The 20905-nt window shown below is 37.5% G+C and overlaps 1 protein-coding gene across 1 annotated transcript in view; it reads right to left on the bottom strand.

Moving 5' to 3' along the window:
* BABAM2 (BRISC and BRCA1 A complex member 2) overlaps nucleotides 1-20905 on the bottom strand; it is a 167894-nt gene that overhangs the window by 123624 nt on the left and 23365 nt on the right. Inside the window, exon 4 of the mRNA XM_082755569.1 lies at nucleotides 14358-14452. Coding sequence (XP_082611695.1) covers nucleotides 14358-14452 — 95 coding nt within the window. The remainder of the gene's footprint in view (nucleotides 1-14357; nucleotides 14453-20905) is intronic.

Raw genomic sequence — 20905 nt, 5'->3', positions numbered from 1 at the left:
AATACAATTGAAAGTGACTTTTTCAGTAGCAATCTCTCAGTGTAACTACTTTAACATCAACTTTGACCAGTCTTCTATGCAAAACAAGCTTTAGTTGTGAAGGTTTTCTGTGTTACAAGACATAGCTAACGTAATGAGTGTTGCACACCTACTTCTAATTGACCTAGAATGGGTCTCTGTTAATGGCAAATGAGAGCTCATCCTGTACTCCATGCTGATAAAAGATAAGACAGTTCTGATGGAAAAAAAAAAACAAAACACAAAAGACAACTCCAGACTGCAGCAAAGCCCCTGTGCTTTATACCTAGGTTCTCAACAGGTCTTGATGTAATCTCAGGACATGTTAAGAGTGATGCAGCTTTTTGTCAGCTGTGAGCACAAGCAAAATTATTCTGTATTTCAGTAGATCAGACATGTGACAACAAACTAGTTGCAATGGGACTTTAAATTGCATGGATTCTACAACCAACATGAAGATGCTTAGAGATGGTAAAGATGTCTATTTTACAACTGTGTTCAGATAAAATATAGTATTTTCAAGTAACATTATGTATCAGTACCCAAACTCAAACATGGTTACTTTTCCCTTGGAAATAGGAGACATTTCAGATACAAATTATATGCATGATATACATTCTTCAGCAATGATAAAAAAAAAAACATTCCTTTTAAAAAATCTTCAGTAGAAATACTGCTTTGGTATGTAGCATTTTCTACCACAAGGGCAGAAAATATTTCTGTATTTTCAAGTATTTATCATACGACTGCTTTGTATAAAAAGATATACATGTTTCCTAACCTAGGTTAAGTAAAGGGAAGAGGCTGGATAAAAATGTGTCCCCTAAAATTTAAAAGCTATTCATAATTTGCATGGCACAGGCTGCCCGGAGAGGTCATTGAGTTTCTATCCTTGCATATACTCAAAACCCAACTGGATACAGTCCTGGACAACTTGCTTTATCTGATCCTGCCCAAGCTGGTTCCTCCCAGCCTCTGCTATTTTGTGATTCTGTGTAGTGGTTTACAAAAAGCTCATCAACTGAAACAGAGGATGTTATCGAAATATGACTGCATAGTTCTGACTTGAAAAAGAAGAGTTATGCACAAATTTTATCTTCTCCTACTTTCCACCATGCACCTTCAGGTCTAGAATGAAAAATACCTGTACCCTAATAGCTCCTGATGTGGTTATTTCCTTTCCAAAAGCTTACATTTTTTCTTATCACAATTCATACCATAACCCTTTGCAATGGTGTTGTACAGACTTCAGTATATGTGCATGATGAAAATACTTTCTCTTCCTTTATCTTTCCACAACTTTATATTTGTTTTCCTCTGATGTCGTATGTTATGCTGTTATCAACATAAGTTTCATTTTCAGCATGCAATTTGTAATGTTCACAAATCCAATTTGTAAAAGCACACTGTCTTCTTCCTCGTAGATGGTAAGAGCATCTATAAAATGGGAATATTAATACTGCCATAGACCTGAAAAGGTGTAGTATCTTCTACAGTAACTGGTGAATGGGTGAGATAGTAACAAGGTTTCTGTAAGCTTCCCATGTCCATACTAACAAATGATCAGAAGCCTTGTTCTATCACATCTTCCATCTGCAGCTGATAAAACTTTACTCCTGCCTGGAATCTGTTTAAGCTTATCCAATTCTACAAAACACTAGAGAAAATCTGTCAGGTAGGTTTCTAGGAAACACATTTTTGTATCATGCAGTCTGAAACCAGACTGTGTATAACCTTAAATTTCCTGTTCCCAAGCTCCTGCTCAAATAAAGCATTTCCAGAAAGCCAGAGGATGTAATATGCCAGTATGTATTGATATCAGCCAGACAAGTGGGAATAACCTTTCCTCCTAATGACACTGCTATAACACAATAGAAATGTTCTGTCAAAGGAAATGACCAACAATATTTTAATAACTGACCTAAATGCAACTGTACCTTTTGTTTTTTAAATAACATTACACTACAGACCAAAAAAAGAGCAAGAGGAAATCCATTGTCATTTGTCCAGCGTGGAGCTGCAGCATTGCTCTCTTTAAAGAGTTCAAGAACGCCGCATTAAAAACAGTGTTTATGTTGTACTGTTTTACAGCTACAGGAATTAAAATGAACGATTTGACTCTAGGATCTTTACTAAATACTTTCCATTCAGCAACTGAAGAGTTCAAGTACGAACTGGTTATAAATAAAGGTTGCCTGGAGAAAAACCTAACTACCCACCTCATACATGCAGCAATTCCAATGCATTCTCACTGATGCAAGAGTAAATACTGTGTCTACACAAGTTTTCTGCAACAAAGATTCTGCTTTAAATATATGCTATTTTTTAACTTTATAGTTATATCATTGTAGTACTTGCTACCTGGCAATTGGCCACAACATTTCTAGTCTGTTTGTTAACTTTTCAGAAGTACTATTCCTTTCAGAAGACCTAAATTTATGATTTTTAATCAAAAACTCCTCAGAATACAATGACATGCTTATATGTGAAATCTTTTTAAATATCTTTAAGTGTTATTTGCCCTAAGCACTGCTCCTTCATCTGAAAAGTCTTTAACCATTTCACTGTTATCCAATTTCAACAGCATGGCAAAAACACATGCTATATTGTTCTTTCACAGCTTCAAACAGTGCCTTCTTTAATCTTTTTGTTTTTGAAATCAAAGAAAGTAAGCAACCACCTATAACATACGATGTAGAAACATAACTGAAGCAGAATTTGATGTTTATCAAGCTGATCCCTTGTAGAGTATCCTAATCACTACAGCTTCAACATCAGGATTATCATGAGAACATACAAAGATTTGTCACTTAAGTCACTGAGAGCAGTGTCCCTGCAATGGTAAACTGGCCCTTTTCTTTAGAGATAAAAGATGTTCTACATAACATTTTATTTAGCAATATAGTATTTTATAGTAGCATTTGGAAGTTGTTTAAGTAAAACCTTAAACTAAAGGCTTCAGAGAAGATGAAAAAAAGAAGCAGCGTTTCCTTCATTCTGCCTGATTGTTTGCCTTAAGCCTGTTTTCCAACCATGGCAAACAGTTTTCATAAGAAACAATATTTTAAAATACTTAACGCATGAGAAGAACAAAGTGAGCTTCCAGTGTTTCTGTGTTCCACGGCTCCAAGTTTTGCCACAAAGAATTGCATAAGAACTATGCTCTGAACGCAAATTCAAAATTATGAGAGTTTTAGTCATTGCTGCTTCAGAAAAATCCTGGAAATACAGAAACACACACAACCTCATTTTCTACAGCCAGACTGCTAAAGCCTGTCAGGTATGAAAAACCCAATTAAATAAATAACCAGAAAATATGTACACAGCAGAAGACATGTTATTTTCTATGGTTTTTATCTATACCTTCTGTTTTGCTCACCAGGACCTTTAATTTTGTCTCTGACAAAATGTATGTGTTCATATCATTTTACCCAAATCTCACATATACTGGAAAGAGAAACATTTTTAAACTGACGTTGCTATAAAATAGCAATACAAATCAATTTTTTATCAAAGAATTGAGCACGCTGACTGGAGTATTGACAGTATTCTAAATTACATATTTCACTCAATAAATCTTTTCTAATTTGAAATGAGATTTCTGCAGACTTTCCAGAGAGTTAATCAAATTTTACAGAACAATCAGTAATGCATTTAAAATAAAGAAATCCAGACTTGGATCCAGTTCCTTATTCTTTTTGCCAAGAGATATTTTTAAATGAACCCTGCAGTGAAAACTCCAACTTACTCAAAAGTTAGCCAGTAAAACAATATACAGCCATGAATCAACTCACACGGTGCATCCACCACTAGTTCTGTGTTCACGCCCATGCCCACTCATAGATGCACATCTCAGAGTGGTTACAACCATTTTTAGTATTAGTATCTTTTTTTTTTTTTTTTTTTAAACCATATCGTACAAGCATTTGCCTCTCTTCTGAGCCCCTGGATGAGGTGCAATTGAACAATTCTCTTCTGTCTAGGCACCACTCACACTTCTATCTATAATTTCCACTACAGCTAGGAACACCACCACACTTTAAATCTCAACTTCAACCTTCTAATGGGCTTTCAGCTTGCAAGACTACAACTTGTATAACTTTAATTTTCTAAAAGGGGAAATTGTTACCTCATCCTGAGCAGTTTATTTACTATAGTAGCAGATTAAAAGAGTGAGAAGATGACTACCTATTTTTTGTGGAGCCTGAAACTTGGTAATGTCTTCTGTGATGGCTAATCCCAATTTTTCCAGTTGGTGAATTAGTTCAAAATAGTGGGATTACACTGCTTCATCTTCCATATGATGGAGAATGGACTCCAGAAACTTCACTACCAACCCACATAGCTACGGTCATACAGATGCTGGCCACTAACTACCTATCCATAATTAAGTATCTTGCCAGAAGGATGGGGGATATTCTATGGTCACAGAAGCTTCCCCTGCAATTTGTTGGGGACCAAAAGTCCATCTTCAAATTCCCTTGCTCTTGATCCTGTCTACTGACAGAAACTGACTGCATTATAAGCCAGCAGTTTGATAGGAAGAGGTTTTTGGACCATGAGGCAAGAAGACCAAAGAGTTGGGAAAAATCGATTTGCTTTAAATGTACATAAAGAGGCAGAGTTAAGATATTATAAGGCCACCCACAGAGAATGCAATCTAAGCCATTTCAACAGCAATTCGTTTGAATAAATACCAGGGATACCAACTGGATTTCAAAAAGAGACAAAATTTGCAGCCAGACAATATCACTTTTAATGAGATCTTCTTAGAGGTAAGACAGGTGAAATAAAGAAAAAAAACAAAAAAACAACAAAAAAAAAACAGAGTAGCTTCTCAGCCCTTCTAGGAAAGCCATGCAACATTTAGCTTTCCAAGGTAGCCACAATGTTAAATGGGGTTACTTTGCCAGAAGTTGAAGTTTTGTTTTGGAACATTTTGTGCTTTGCAGTCCTTCCTGTGTCCTTTCAAAAAGCTAATCAAGAACCTATGCAAACTACTCAGTGTCAGTGATTACCCTTTCCCCCTTTTCTTCAACATCTCAAGTGCCTACTTTTCAGTAAGCCGCTATTTCACAGCCACTGTCACAAGTTATTGCTTATTTCATAACTTCAGGCAATGTCTGCAGCAAACTATAATTCTACACTATCAGAAAATACGATAATTTCTAATCGATCTGAAGTTGTTTTTCTTTGAAATGTGTTTAAATATCCAGGTTGCCAGAATTTCTTCCAGGAATGTGATTTTAAAGAAGACAGATTGTAACTGTTTTTCCTGGCTATACTACAGGAAACAACAGCAAGATCTTATTTTAAGTTGGTGTACTTTTATATTTCTAAGCAAGAAATTAAGTTTCACAAGAAAATGTCAGTAAACAAAACCTCCCAGGCCCATAACAGCGGTAACGCATTTCTATAGCATCTTCCATCTAGAATTACCATAAAGAATAATGTAAGTACAGATTTGCATTTTGTTTATATCTCTGCACACCACACACACACGCAACTTGTATCCCATGGTGGCCTAAAAGCAATACCCGTGGTAAGTTTTTACCTGAAATGAGAAAGATCACGCTGATACCAGTGCTTACACTCCATGTAATTACAGAGGAGATATAGGTCCAGTGGTTACAGTATTAGCCTACAAACTGGGGTATCTGGTTTCAGTTCCTGCTCTGCTACAGTCTTCATGGGCCACCACGGGGAAATTGCTCACAGAAAAAGGCACAGGATAATTATCTGCCATATGCTCACATCTTTCTATCAACAGATATTTTTCACAGTATTCGCAGGGCTGGAGTGTTATAACAACTTTAAAGGCTTCAGTTTCTTAGCAGCCAGCACTTAAACATCCTACAGGCTGCAGTTTCAAATCAATCACTGTAAACCTACATGCCATCTACTTGTCATCCTATTTTCACAGGTTCTTCTTATCCCCCTCCCGCAAAGCACCACTGGTACAACTTTCTGGAGTGATATACTTGAAATGATCATTTTTGGGCATAAGCAAACATCAAAGACTTAACATTGCATGAAAACAGTTCAACTCAGGAGCACTTCTGTCATGGTAAATACCACTGAAGAAATTACAGACCTGGTGTGCTCGACTTGCTGTTATGTACAACAGATAAAAAGTTTGCATAAAGCAACACTTGGGATGGTCTTTTTTTTAGTGAGAGGCTGTAAAAACTGGATGCACAGATTATACTAGCCTGTAGATGCTTCGCCAAAATCTCAAATACCTGAAGGCCTTGAATTAGCATGAAGGTACACCGCAAGTGAACAACATATGAATAGAATATTTAGAATTCAATTCTGCTTTTCATAAAGTACCTTACCTTTGATATACCCAATTGATTTTTCATCTTATCTTCTGCTGGACAGACTGTGATTCTTGATTAATGATTACATACCCAATGCAATTCTAAAATAACACTTGGAAAATTTGACAAACAGAACACTCTTCAGAATGCACTGAGAATAAATGCATCGCTTCCTCTCAAGTACCACTCACCAGAAATAGGAGAGAACACAACTTCCAAAGGTTACTACAAATTACTCCTATGCCTTGCTGTGGAAGGCTGCTCTAGAGATGTAGGAACTGTGACACTGAGCCCAGAAGAGTATTTTGAAGTTGTGTACTCTTCCTGAAAGTCTGCTTCTGCCACAGAGCACTCTTACAAGATAATCAGACACTCAGAAGCTACTACTGCCTACCATCACAGGAGAGAGAGCACAATACTGTCTAACTAATCTTCTGAAGACTTGGCATGCAAGACATTTCTCATCCTATTTTGCTACGGGAGGGATTACAGCAAAATCTGTTCCTTTCCAGATCTCCCGGTGGAGCTCTCCCAGACTGGGCCTTTACCCGCTCTGAGAAGTGATTTCTTAATTCCCTCAACAATGCAGATCCTGGGATAGGGACTCCAATCTGCTCATCATCAGTTAACCCAAGTCAGCAACAGCCTTTGTCCCCCCTGGGAGTCTGTTACCAGAGGTGGACGTGTCTAACCAGCACAGCAAGTAAAAGAACAAAGCATTAAGAAAAAAGTTTCAAAACAAGACACACGCACGCACATCTTTTACCTAAAGATCTACTCATCATGCATGGACAGTAGCATGAACGGGCCCAAGCTGTCAGACCCTGAGTGCACCAGAGAACAGCCCACTGTCACAAAATTCAAGCTTCACCTCCAGAGGCCCTTTTAAAATAGCAAGTTTTTCACTCTTATCAGTTCTTGGGCTCTTCCTTTCCTGTGAAAACCACTAATTTTAGCTACAGCAGGTAGGCAGAAACTTTACAGCTAACATTTTTGGTATGGTCCACTAACACCCCTTGAGCTTTTATTTGTGGGTGGTATATACAGAACTGTTCCTTCTAACCATTCCACCTCCCATCCCCTCCCCAAATCCCATAAATTAAAATCAATATATCATATTGTGGATCTCACTGGCGAAGCTAACACGAAGCATTTTCGTTTTTTCTTCCATATTTGTATTACAAGAGAACTTAGAAAGCATTGAAAGTACAGTCCCTGAAAAAAACGCCATTGTGTAAATGATAAGACACTGGAAATTATTTTTTTTTCCAGTATTATATTGGACAGATTAACACAAATGAGTGTTCTCTTCCTGAAAAGCAGTATAACACAAAACCCCACTCATTTGCTTCCATCGTGCAAGTAAAAGCTGCATCCCTGGAAAGACAGGTATATATGGCAAAATTCACGTAAGATGATAATAACACTAACACTGCAAATAAAAATTAACATGACATTAACTTAATTGCAAATAGATTTCTGTAGTTATCTTAAAAAAAAAAAAAAAAAAAAAAGAGCAGATAAAAAGAGCCTGAGGAACTGAGATGGAAGGTAGGGAGGAAACACAGGCATGCAAGCATGTAAAGAATGAGTAAAACAGAGAGGTTTTGAAACAAATACAAGCTGAAACTTAGACCAGCAAAAAGTAAGCAAAATATCATTTTAATCTTCCTCCACATAGGGAAATAATAGCTCCTTTGAAAATAGCCTTGTGTGCCAAGACATTTCTTTGCCTCAGTGGTATCTTGTGAACGGAAGAACCTGCAGGGTCTTAACTATTCCCATGGGTAAAAAAAAAAAAAAAAAAAAATGAGTTTTAACAGAATTCACAGCCTAGAACTTAATCAAATCTAAACCAGCATTATCAGAGAATACTTCTTTTGCACTGACCTTCTGTAATCAGTTAATTTGAAAGTCTGTTCCGCTTGCATATTCATAAGCAATGACTGACTGTCTCTACTGAAAAATGAAACATGGCTCAACAATTTGAATTCAATAGGCATATCACGTTGAATTTAAATGTACACTCAATTCAGGAAGACTGGCCTAGATATGATTTTTTTCTTCTTCCTTTGAAAAAAATAAAACCCTGAAGATGTGTTTCTAGAAAACTAACAAGCTGTTGCCTTCAAGCCAAGCCATTTCTTATATTCTGGAGTTCTTGTGAGAAAGTGGAGTGTACTGTGCCAGTAACATTACACACCAGGGCCAGAATCCTTTAATTTTTGCCAACTTCTCTAATACTGGCTTTGTTTTCCAAATTTTATTACAACATTGTTCAAGGCAAGTACAATTACATTTCAATTAAGTGAAGCAAAAAAAAAAAAAAAAAGTTGTAACTCTATTGATTTTATCAGTTGGACATTTGATAGAAGAATTATCAATACAAAAACTATTATTTTACTAACAAACTTCCAAAAAAAAAAGAAAGTATTTTGCTTTCTTACAACCAGCTTGGGATATCCAACCTTGTATTTTTGATTTAAACTAACAACAATCTGAAAATCACTGAGATTAACCAGGATTTATTGTATTACCCTTACCAATAGCAAGGTCTTTATTTTCTGCAAAGCAGATGTATTATATATTCACACATATAAGTACATAACCATATTTAGCTGTATCACCCACCAAAGAAATGAGCCTCTCTAAATTAAAACGAATTCAAGATGAGATCCAGAAACTCAAGAGTCCAATGCTCTGGGTTCTAGTCTAAACTAAACAGACAAATTGAAAGAAACATAAGCCTCAATATGTGTTTCAGCCTTTAAGATTTAAGCATCTTGCTATTCCGGTCCAAGCTTCTGGCCTATAGATCTGTATGATCAAGGAAAAGAAAGTGAGGTGAATGCACACAATAATTCTACATGAGTAGAATAGGACAGAGAATTATAAGGTATCTAAGTCCTTTCAGACTCATAAATACTAACAATTTTGGACAGAACGAAGGAACAAAAGGAAAAGACTAGCAAATAAATTCAGAAGACTAAACCAAGGAGAGAAAAAGGAATAATTTACCAACATAAAAAGACCTTGCAGGAAGAGGAGTGGGAAAAGCAGCAGGGAAAACATGTTTGCTGTCATCTCTCTTGAATTCTTTGTCGACCCCACCTCAGCTTCCCAAGGAGTCCACCAGCCTTCCCAGTACAATCCTCCTGGGGGATTTCTCATTTTTAAACCACCCAGTACAACTACAGCAAGTAAGAGTCAGAAAACCTATGCCTGGTTTATGATACACCTCTCTAGTCGGGTCAAGGAAACAAATTAAGATTCTTTGGGGGAACTGCGTGGAGCTCAGACACCAAAACCAGACTGAAATACATTCAAAATAAGGGTCTTCCAGGTCTGGCCCATGCAGGAACACTGTAATGGCATAGTTCCTTCTTACCATAAAAAAAAAAAAAAAAAAAAAAGGCTAAAATACATACCATAAATGCCAACAATAATACCACCACCAGCAAAAAGGTTGTGGTGCTGGGAGAGTTCCTGAACAAAAGTACTCTTCTGATCATATAAAATGTGTACAAGAAGGAAAGGAATAAACATGTTTTAGAATTCCCATTTGCTGTAGGAAAATCAACAGTAAATAGCACTGGATTATAAATAATCAAAACACATCTTGATGTATGAAGTATGAAAAGTAAACAAAAAAAGTGAATAGAAAAGAATTTCAAAATAAGAAGAAAGCTTCAACGGAAATCCAGAACCCAGTCCTGTGTTCCATCTCACTTAAACTCCCTGTGATCAATTAAAACCAGGGTAACTTAGGGCTTTCAGTGCAAGAGCAGTAGGCTAGTGGTCCAAGAACGGAATCCTCTGCTGACATCCCCAATACAACAAGCAGAAGGGATGGCAATGCTAAAGCAGCTCGAACTCACCCACACATTTCCCAGACAAATCAAAGAACTCTCCCAACCCCACCTTTACAGTCATATTCTGAAAACCATCATACTCCTTTGCCCTTATGTAGGGGCTTTCATACTAAGGTAACGAGCATCTGCACCTTTGCCAACAACACAAACAGCCAGGCCTTTTAGAACAAAATAGTTCAAATCTCATTAGCTAATACAAGGTGTTTTGTGTTTGTTTTTTTTTAGCCACTGAGCATAGGAACAATTGATGCTGTCCAACATCTGTCTCATGCACCTGATGTTGAAAGAAGAGCAGCTACAGAAGGGGAAGATATTTAAAGGAATCACTTAATTACCTATTAAAAGTTAGCTCAACAAGAAGGCAGTAACAACGATTACGATTTTGAGCACAGCCAGAGAAGCAATACAGCTTTCCTGACAGTCGTCATACGGCCGTATGATAAATACCACGGAGCCTAATAAATCCAAACGCAAGAACTTAAAATAAACATTGCTCTGTACAAGATACATAGCATGACAGCTAATGCACTCAAGTAGCACAATTAGCTGAATCAACTGTACAACGAGTGAAATCTGTACCCACTATTAACAATTAGACGAGGGGAAACTATTTGCAATGCTAGCTACTGGGCTGAGAGCAGCAGTGGCCCATTTTCTGGAGTGCTGTGATGGCAACGCCCTCCTCCCACGTGAACACAGCATAAGTATTCCCACACACACTAGCCCATAAGGACACATTTGGCACTTACTGGGCTTCAGGAAACATTAATGTCCCCTTGCCTCCATCCCCACTAAGGCTAATGAAGCCTTTTCAATAGCAATGGGTGGGCAGAACCTTTCTGGGGTGACCAGCTGGAGACCTGATGTAGGATGCTAAAAAAACAAATCCTTAAACTAACTGCTAGCTTGCATCTACTGCCCTGTCTCCTCTTTGCCAAACAGAATATACTTCAAAATCACTGGAAAAATGGGGTTAACATTTTGCATAAGCACTTCAGTTATTAACTGGCTCACATTAACAATCAACTGGGCTAACATAACAAACAATTCTTGTTACTCAAACTGGCGTCATTGTAATGAGCTCCAAATTAATCTCATCCGTACACAATCACTAATCTTGTTTTGTGCCAACTGAATTTTTAATCAGAACAGAGTGAATCATAGGTTGTTTTTAAAATACATTTCTAATACTTGTCATCCAAAATGAATAAACACTAGAGCAGGGAAGAACTTTTCTATTTACACTCTGAGAAGCTGATTTTATTTATGCATGCTATACACAGAAGTATCAAGTGCATACTATAGCTGAGGATATTTTTAATAAAAATGAAAAGTAAAAGTTTATTTTTAATAATGCCTGAAGTGTGCATAGCATCACTAACCTAAATAATTTAGCTCTTGCTGTAATTAAAACAGTATGACAAACTAAAATAAAAGGAAGTTGCCCTTCTAAAGTATAACACCGACCTCTACATCATTCTAGAAGATCAAAATACACAGAAACCATGCCCTCTGACCAGCTGAGTAACTACTTCTGGAAGGCACACAACGAAGCACAGATTTTGCAGTGCTGAACTGAGACTCAGCCTGAGATTCACAGTGAAGTGATTTTAATATTTATTGGAGATAGAGAAGCAAAGCAGAGTTTCAGCAAGCATTTTGACTTTTGTAACTGTAATACTATTTCAACAAAAGAGTTGATTAGCTCTGCATATAAAGAAAAGAGTGCTCAATGTATTTCCTCACTACTAGAGCACAAGCCCACCTATTCAGGTATTCTTTGAAAAAGACAACACGAAGTAGAGCATTTGCTTTTCAAAACGCCATACTTCTGGAATCTTGGTGTAGCTGTCTAACAGCTGCTTAACTGAACACACACCTGTTATGGCATTTAGATGAAAATGTAACTTGAAGGTCTGCCTACGGGCATGGAAAGCACACAAGGGACTGATGTGATCTGCAGTACAGCCATTCACGTTTCGGTGGGGAAGTCTCCTGACAGCATCTATGAGAGCCATACAAGCTTGAAGAATCTAGAGCACCTGGTTCTCATTTCAAGTTGAACATAAGGCCTGACTCAAGCCGTGGAACAACACATGATGACTTCTGCTTGACAAACAAGATATTCAGGCAGACGAGAGCAGCGCAGGAAGGCCCCACGTCAGAATTCCCACACACCCCGCTGCACGTACTTTTCACTTAGAAACTCCCTGGACTTGGTCCTCATTTAACACCATCTATGTGCGTTGTGGATTGTAGATTCTGTTTTGATTACCAAGAACTGGTGCGTCAAAAATACTTGTAGATTGCTCAAGATTAGGAGTGCAGAATTACATTCAACATGCTAATCTATTTTTACTTATAGTTAGTAGAAAGGTATGTTAATACATTAACAAATCTCCTGATATCTTCAATTAAAATCATCTTCATTGAACAGCTCTGAGATATGTGGAAAAAGGGAAGTCATTAAAATACTGAGCACAATAAATGGGTTACTGTTAATGTAATATTCTCGAGAAAACAAGTCTGCAAACCACAGTGAACATAAAAAGGCAAATGCAAAAGCAAAGGATACACCATAGCTGCAAAGTGGAGATAACTTGTTCATCAGGACAGACTGGAGCAGAATGACCAAGGACCTTATCAAAAAAGGTTACATTAACATAGTGAATACTATAGCAAGGCATAATGACCAAAGAAATGCTGTTGGATTGCCCCTTTCTTTTCTTTTGCTTTGTTTTTAATTTTAGTATAGGCTAGTAAATATCTTATTACGCATCACGGAGTAAATGGGTCTTCAAGCTGCTTTCAAACAAAAAGGGTGAGAAGTTTTTCTGTACTTGAGCAGAAGAAAAGCAATGCTCTCAAAAGACAGACTTCATGAACAATGTAAGAAAGAAAGAAAACTAGGGATGTTTTTGTCCTTACAGGTCTGCCGATGGATCACTAGTACTAGTGGCTTCTCTTCACATGAGAAACACGGCACCATATCACACCTGGCAAGCTTCTCCACCTGCACAGTATTTCTGCAAGATGCCCCAAATTCTCTCTGAACATTTAGTATCTCTTCTGCTATTTGTTATCCATTAAAAAGTGCTCCTCTTTCCTTAACAACAACTGGATAAATATTCATAGAAGCAGCAGTTTCTCCAAAGTTTTAACTTTGTGAAACAATAACATTGGAAAAAGGAGAAAGAGTAGAACTGGTAAATCCAAGACTGTGAAAACAGTTCTAGAATTGTCATATGAAGTAACACCTGTCCTAAAAATGAGCCTAATTAGACAGTTATTCAGCAGCACCAGGCCCCTTCCCAAAGGAGTTTGCAAGCGTCACAGGAAATTGATCAGGGGAGAAGGGAAATAAGACATTCACCTTATAAAAATGAGAGTAAATAAAAAAACACCTTCTGTGTCAAAAATACCTCAAAACAAGCCGTTAGTAACTACTAGTAACTTCTAAGTGGGAGAAGCACTTTAGATGCATAACCAAGGCTAGCTTCTTTAAACACTGGTTTACCAGTTTGGACTGGCAGTGAACAGCACATATGAATAGTGAACAGTATATTTGGCTTCAAGCTGCCATGTATTTTCTTCCATAGTAGTACGATTGCATAAAAATATTTTCTAATTAAGTTAATTTTTGACCCTCCCACCTTTAAGTGCATTTCTTTGTATTTATGGTAGCCCTACTGAACCCATATGAGCAGATAGCTCTGTCTCTGCCCCAGTGCTTCCAACAACATACATGCTGGTTTTACTATTCCTCATGGAAAAACAGAATCAACATTACTGTACGACATTATGCTACTTTTTCTGCAACTAAATGCTTTTAAAAGACACAATTGATGTTCAATCTTCTTTGCTACAAGATCTTTTAAGATGGTCAGATATTAAATAGATGTTTTTTTAAAGAAACAAGTTTTTGTAAATGTAATCATCTTGATTAAAATACTTTAAAATAAAAAAACACATTTGTGCATTCAACTTTAAATCACATTAGAAGTCAACTTGTTTATATTCACATGACAAGGAGATAAAAGTTTTTTTTTTTCTTTATTCTGCATTATTAGCAAATTCCTGTTGCTGAAGCTATTCTACAAGTCTCGTTGCAGGGTATAAAGTTCTCAAACAGTGAAGTACTTACATGCAAGGCTGAAGGATCTGGCAAAAATTCAGCATCCTCTCCAAAGATAAAATCCGGTGGCAGGTCAGGATAGTGAGCATTGAAAATTATATCCCCTGAAAAGCAGTAAATGAAAATACTGTTTGCACCCGTATGTATGTGCTTATAAATAAAATATCACATATGGGACACACATTCTATATAAAATTTGATAACGACATTTCAGGTACACATCCCTGCAATTTTTACAAAAAGATTACATGCAAGACAAGTATCAGATGTTTTGGGGGATGAAGTCAAATTCTTGAAGCACTGCTTCTTCCTCCTCTGCAAGCACTGTAACACGAAATACATAATTGCTTCATATTTCAAATGGCAATTCAAAGGACTACTGATCATAGCCTCAAAACACTGAGTTAAAACTTTTCTTAAAGGTACCATATTTAGATTGCTCTGTTTTGCATATTGAGTAAAACTCAGATGTAAACTACTGAGATTAGGATTTTCAAAATACTGGAGCTTTTACAGTTTAGTAGCACTTACTCCCTCTTTTTGTCTCCATCCCCAGCTTTGCGGAAGAAAAACAAGCAGTTCAACAGAGGTCATTCCAATTACCCAAATTCTGGCCAAGAATAATGTAGTATTGTGCATTTAACCCGAGAGGCTGAAATTAACAAAAAAATAAAAAAAAACTTCATCACAGCTTAGCACCGAGTTCTCATCATGCTGGTGTCACAAGATACATAATTAACTACCGATGTGATAGTTCAAAAAAAAAAAATTCGGTTGAATTATTTCACTAGTAAACACACTTCAGAGTTTAGATAGGTCAAAAAGAGGTCACTTTCAGGTGTGCTAAAAAAAATACCACCCACGATTCAAGAAAAGCTATATCTAGCATCACTTCTCTACCTCTGAATCACTCTTTCCTCTTTAAGAAGACATGAATGAAGAACTGTGAGCTTTTGCATAAAGCAGAGTGGTGATGTATCACAAAGAGCAGGCATTAAAAGGAGGAAGTCAATACCTACTATGTGGTAACTTGTTCAAAATCTATACAGAAAGGTAAAATCACTCATTGTGGTAACCCTTATAAATGATTCTGTTCAGAGTAATTACAAACACTTTTTTTTTTTTCTAACAAATATAAATACAGAAGTGGAGAAAAGCATTGAATTAACAAGTCTGACACAGCCACATTGCCTGCTCAGTAATGTCACCCTCTCAAGATCCTCAATGTGACAGCTTTAATTGCCAATATTCTGTTAACATCCATCTTGGCTCTAGCTGGAAGCAAGGATGCTATAAAGATTAATTTGCAGAGGGTGAGGGCTCATGACCAAGAAGCCAATAGTCAGTCTGGGCAAGGTATGCTTCACTGCATCATTCCGAAACCAAAAACTCACTGATCATGGGACTCAGTAGAGCATGGCGTGGGTTTCTCCTGTCTGCACTCCCACCTGCCTTTCACAAGCATCAGGAGCACAGGTAAGCATAGGATGCGTGAAAGAGTAGAGATCTGTCAGTTAAAATACCCTATACAGTCAACATAAAATCACTCGTATTTAAAATAAGAACAAAATAGACACCAATCCTAGAGGAAGCTACATAAATTTGTAACAGGAAATACACCTAGACTGAGAGAAAATAATTACTACACTGCCTAAACTGTAAAACAGCAATGAAGAATTCAGTAAAGTTACTGGTCACTAGACTGGATTTTCCTACACCACCACAACTCAGTCCTTTTCTTTGTATTTTTTTCTTTGTATTTAGGTAGCCCAGTGCCACTCTGAAGGAAAGGATTGTACATATATTTTCAACCTGATGTTCTTATGTGATGCTAAGTAATTCATTTAACAGAAACTTTTGGTATTCAGTTGGTAGTTGTACGGTTTTTGCTCTCTGGATGTTTCCTTTAAGAGAGGTGAGGGAACCAAGTGCACATAGCTACCACTCAGCTCACCAGGAGCTGCACTCCAAGTATATAAATATTACAAAAAGCTGCTTAGAATAAGAAAAGGACCAAAATAACTCCCTATTTTTATGTAATACCTCCATATTTGATTAGTGAAAAAGTATTAAAGAACCTTACATCATAAGGTGGCTCTGGGACTCTGCTCAGAGTAGTGAGACTAGGCACACACTGCATTCACCTCTGCAAGCTCCAAAGGACAGGTAAACCCCAAGGAAGCTATGGCAGGTGGTGCAATGTGAAGGTTCAAGCAGGTACAAGCTCTTTTTTCCCCCCGTGCTTTCAGTTCTCCAGCAATAACACATGAAGAGAACTCATAATAGCTTCCGCCGCATCAGTGCTCAGGTATGACACTCGCTGAAAGCTGGCGCTAACAGTCTGATGTGGTGGTGGTGGATTTACACAATTGGTAGTTCGGGACAGCTGCATACTGTGTGCAGAGACTCCTGCTGTGGGAGCAGGTCCAGCAGCTGGGGAGGGCACCCTCTGTGACCCCCTGAGGTGTGATGCATGGCCACAGCAAGAACCAGCACCAAGGTCAGGCACATCATGGTTGTAACTGGCCAAACGTGTCTACTACCTCTCTCGTATGTTCATAGCTGCTCTTGGCTACCTTCTTCTGTCACACCCCCTCTTCCATTGAGAATTAGTGGCATATCACCCTGTATCAGCAGAGGAGTGACTACCTGTGCAGATATTTTAATTTAAAAAAAAAAACAAAAAACTGTGACCTATTGACATCAAAGAGCTATTCAGTATAAATTCTGTATCTGAGTTCTGCTCTTGTTAAATAAAAGAATTCTGCAGTTATCAGCTTGCTTGGCTAGGCTATCACACGTAAATAAAAATATCACGCATCTTTATAGTCAAATAAGAGGTATTTAAGCAATCACAATGGCCAACTCAACAGCAAATATGGTTTTACTTCACATAAACGTTCACACCAGTCTCTACAGTGAGAATGCAAAATGTAATGTGTTTAGTGTTTTGAATCACCAGTTCCCAGTTTGTCCTGGCCTGGTAGAAACATTTCTAAACTACTTTATTTAATACTTACGTGGTATTACCTGTGGCTTACCATCCTATAATATAATTGTGCTGGGGTAAGAACGTAGCATTTTCAACCAATAAAGCCATTTGCAAAATGATTGTGCTCAGAGTTTGAGAATGGCTACCATTTTGTTTTTGAAATCATAAATACCAAGAATCAAAGTAGCCCTGCATTCTCCCCGTTTTGTCTAAACAAAACAAACACACCTCTCCTTGCACCCCCAGCTCCTGAGAATGTACTTCCTCCCAAGTTTCAACTCTATTTGCTGTTATTCCCTTGACAGAAGGCAAACGTGTAGCATTTCAGGACGTCAGTGACCACGTCCATTCCAGTTTAAGAACTATGCAGCAAAACCTTCACACTCAGACCAGTTATCTCAGTTTTATAGATACGCTAGCCAATGATTACTTCAATGGAATTATATTTCCAATTAAATAGTACTACAGAATTTAAAATTAATTCAGTAAAGTTAAAGCCATGAAGTTGAAGATAAATTAGAAGGAAAAGGATGTTTTATACATCTTTTTGCTTCTCGCTATCCAAAATCCACTTCTCACTATCCACTATTCTTCATATTCTCTCCTCAGGCAAATAGCATTAAATTTTGAAATATTTTACTTCACAGGATTTCAAAGGAAAAGTTAATGTACTCCCAACAGACAAAAAGATAAAAATATTAATACTTAAATCTATCATTTTCTTTTAACACACGCATGGAGTTCTTTTCTCATCTGTTCAGCCAAAACACACAAGTCTAACAAAGGGGTTAGAAACTCAGAAGTTTCTTAGATGCTTACAGTTGCTTTCCACTGGCCTATCCTATATGCAGTTTTTCCTTTCCTGATAACTTTAAAAAAAAAAAGAAGCAGAAAAGGTAAACTGTGCTGTAAATTTAGTAGTACAGAAAGATGACACACTGCTACTACCACAGCTTTTACATCTCTCTACCTAAAGAAGGCAAAAATTAGGAAGCAACATTCCAGCTATTGACCTAGAAATCCACAGACTTTACTTTTGAAGGGATACCTACATTCTTCAGAAATTCTTGGGGTCAGAAAAAACTAAGTCAGCTCTAAATATGTAGAATGAATGCATCCCCGCTGCAGCCTGGAATAAGACCAATTTGGATATAATTTGGATGTTGGATATCAATCCTTTTGGTATTTAAAAAATGAAAAAAATCCAAGTGTAATTCGATCACAAAATGCATTCACAGGGAACAACGTTGAAGCAAGAGACCAATCCTACATGGAGAATCAGGAACTGTTCTTGTTGAATATTAAGAAGACTGTAAGTAGAATGACATTATTCATGTATGCAGCATGCTAATCTATCTCCTTCAGTGGCCACACAGATTCTGCACAGAAACCCTGATCCATCACTTCTACAAACAAATTCTTACCAAAAGCAGCCCTTGGCAACTGTTTTTACATGTAGAAAAGGAATCAGTTATTCACTATGATCTGTGATCAAGATAGTCAGGAAAGGATCTAAATGAACCACTGGAGACCTACTGACTTGTCACTGGATTTTACCCTAAAGGTTTTTGTTCTACAGGCTTTAAGTCAAACATAGTAATAAACTACCCATAAAGCCAATTATTAATTTTTTGACAAAGACAAATAGCTCCTGAAATGACAATTCAACTTGAGTAAACACAGAACTACTAGTGGAAGAAGAAATAGGAACAACTCTATTTTTGCTGTGGTGTTACCGCTGCCACGCCATTCGCTGCCAAGTAGAGTAAGATGATTATACCCCAGAAGCTCCTCTGAAAATGATCTGTTCAATGAGGAGTTTGGCCCACACAGGAGGGCAGCTACCCTCAAGTGGTGTCTGGGAATACTGTGGGACTGCTGATCATCTGGCCATATAATACAACCTTACTACAGTAAACAATGCGTACCTTAAATTTCTTAGTTTTTCTTCTTTTAAGCAAGAAGTCAGAACTATTCCAGAAGTTTAGAGACATTTGATAGCAAGGAACTGTGATGCTCTTAAGCTTAATTTCTGACTTTTTATGTGAATCAACATACCAGCTGAAGGGCACAGGAATCAGCATTAAAGTCTCAACAGCATTTCTTAAAACAAAAACAATTTAAAAATATTTGTATATAAAAAACCACCTTTCTTCTCTGTACTGCTATTCCACCACATGCAAAGCTGCCAAGCAGCCTGGTTCAGCTGTCTAACCATGTTGCTTAGGGCCATTTGATATGCCTTAGGGTGTCTGAGACATCTATGGCAGATATAAGGTGTTTTTTTAATGAGATCAGTGCCCTGTGGGTCAGCGGCTGAAAAGGCCAGGCAAGATACTCTCAGGCACTTTGGACAGCATTAGACGCCTCTACTTAGGCAACTGAATCAAGTCCCACTTCTTCAATCAAGGTATTGTAAGAAAAAAGATACGGGAAGGACTTGTGGGATGGTTATTTGGTTCTTAGGGGTTGGCGGGTGGCAAAGGCTTGTGGATATTTTTATTTCTTTAATTTCAACTGACAAATACAGCTAGAAGGAGGGGAAAAAAGTTTAAGCCAATGTACAGAGAGACATAAAGGGATGTCATAAAGGGCTGAAGGTGAGCAAATCTGCAAAGCTGAAGTAAATGAGCTAGATCCCAGGCTGAACAAGAAAGCAGCTTGTTCTACAAACAATCTGAGCTACTTGCAGCTAGGTAGCTGGGCAACTGCCTTCCCGAAAAGGTTAGTGCTAGAATTGAGGAGGACAAAAGAGAGCAACAGATAATACAAGAAGAGATAGGACGCTGGTAGAAATTAAAGACAAACGACAAAGGAGTTGTCGGTAGAAATTAAAGACAGGCAACACCGGAGTTGTAACAGACACCAGGTAGCTGAAAAAAGGGAAAGGGAAAATGAAGGCCAAAAATACCTGGGAGCAAACAGACTGCAGGATCATCAGTAACTGAAGCCCAAACAGGAGTAGAAAAGAGACGAGAGCAAAGGAGAAAGGCACTCCCACAACACAAATATGGGGGCCTAGCCTGCCTGAGCCTTAAGCCTCCCTAATGCCACACTTGTAGGTATATAATGTGAGGTCATTTCTTTTGATGAAGAAATATACCATTTAAGACTTTTACCTGCAAATAAAGTTCTGCCCATTACGCTCTCAAGGGAAGTCCAAAACACAAGAAGTGTCAATAAGAGTAATAGTGCTAGACATGAAAGTGATTATTTAAAAGTATGAAGTATTTAAAGCTTTGTAGTCTAAGAGGAAATAACTTTAAAAAAAAAAAAAAAACAACACTAGATTATCTCTTGATGTTTCCCACTAGTAACATTCATTTGACATTCATTAGCAGGTTCCCAAAGAAAGAATATTCATTACCCTTACCACGTAAATTAAGACTCAACAATTCTTTAGAAAACACATTGCCAGGGAGAATCTCTGGTACCTGGGATGACCCAACAAAAAGACACTCACCATGCAAATAATGATAGCACCTAAGTACAATCTAAGTATTTTATTAGTATAAAAAAGTTCTTCCTGTAAGAGCCTCAACTAAACCACAACCTGAGCTAACGA

Source organism: Aythya marila, assembly GCF_965140915.1.
Source record: "Aythya marila genome assembly, chromosome: 3".
Taxonomy (NCBI): domain Eukaryota; kingdom Metazoa; phylum Chordata; class Aves; order Anseriformes; family Anatidae; genus Aythya; species Aythya marila.
Note: the sequence above shows the minus strand (reverse complement) of the source record. Positions and strands in the feature narration are given on the sequence as shown.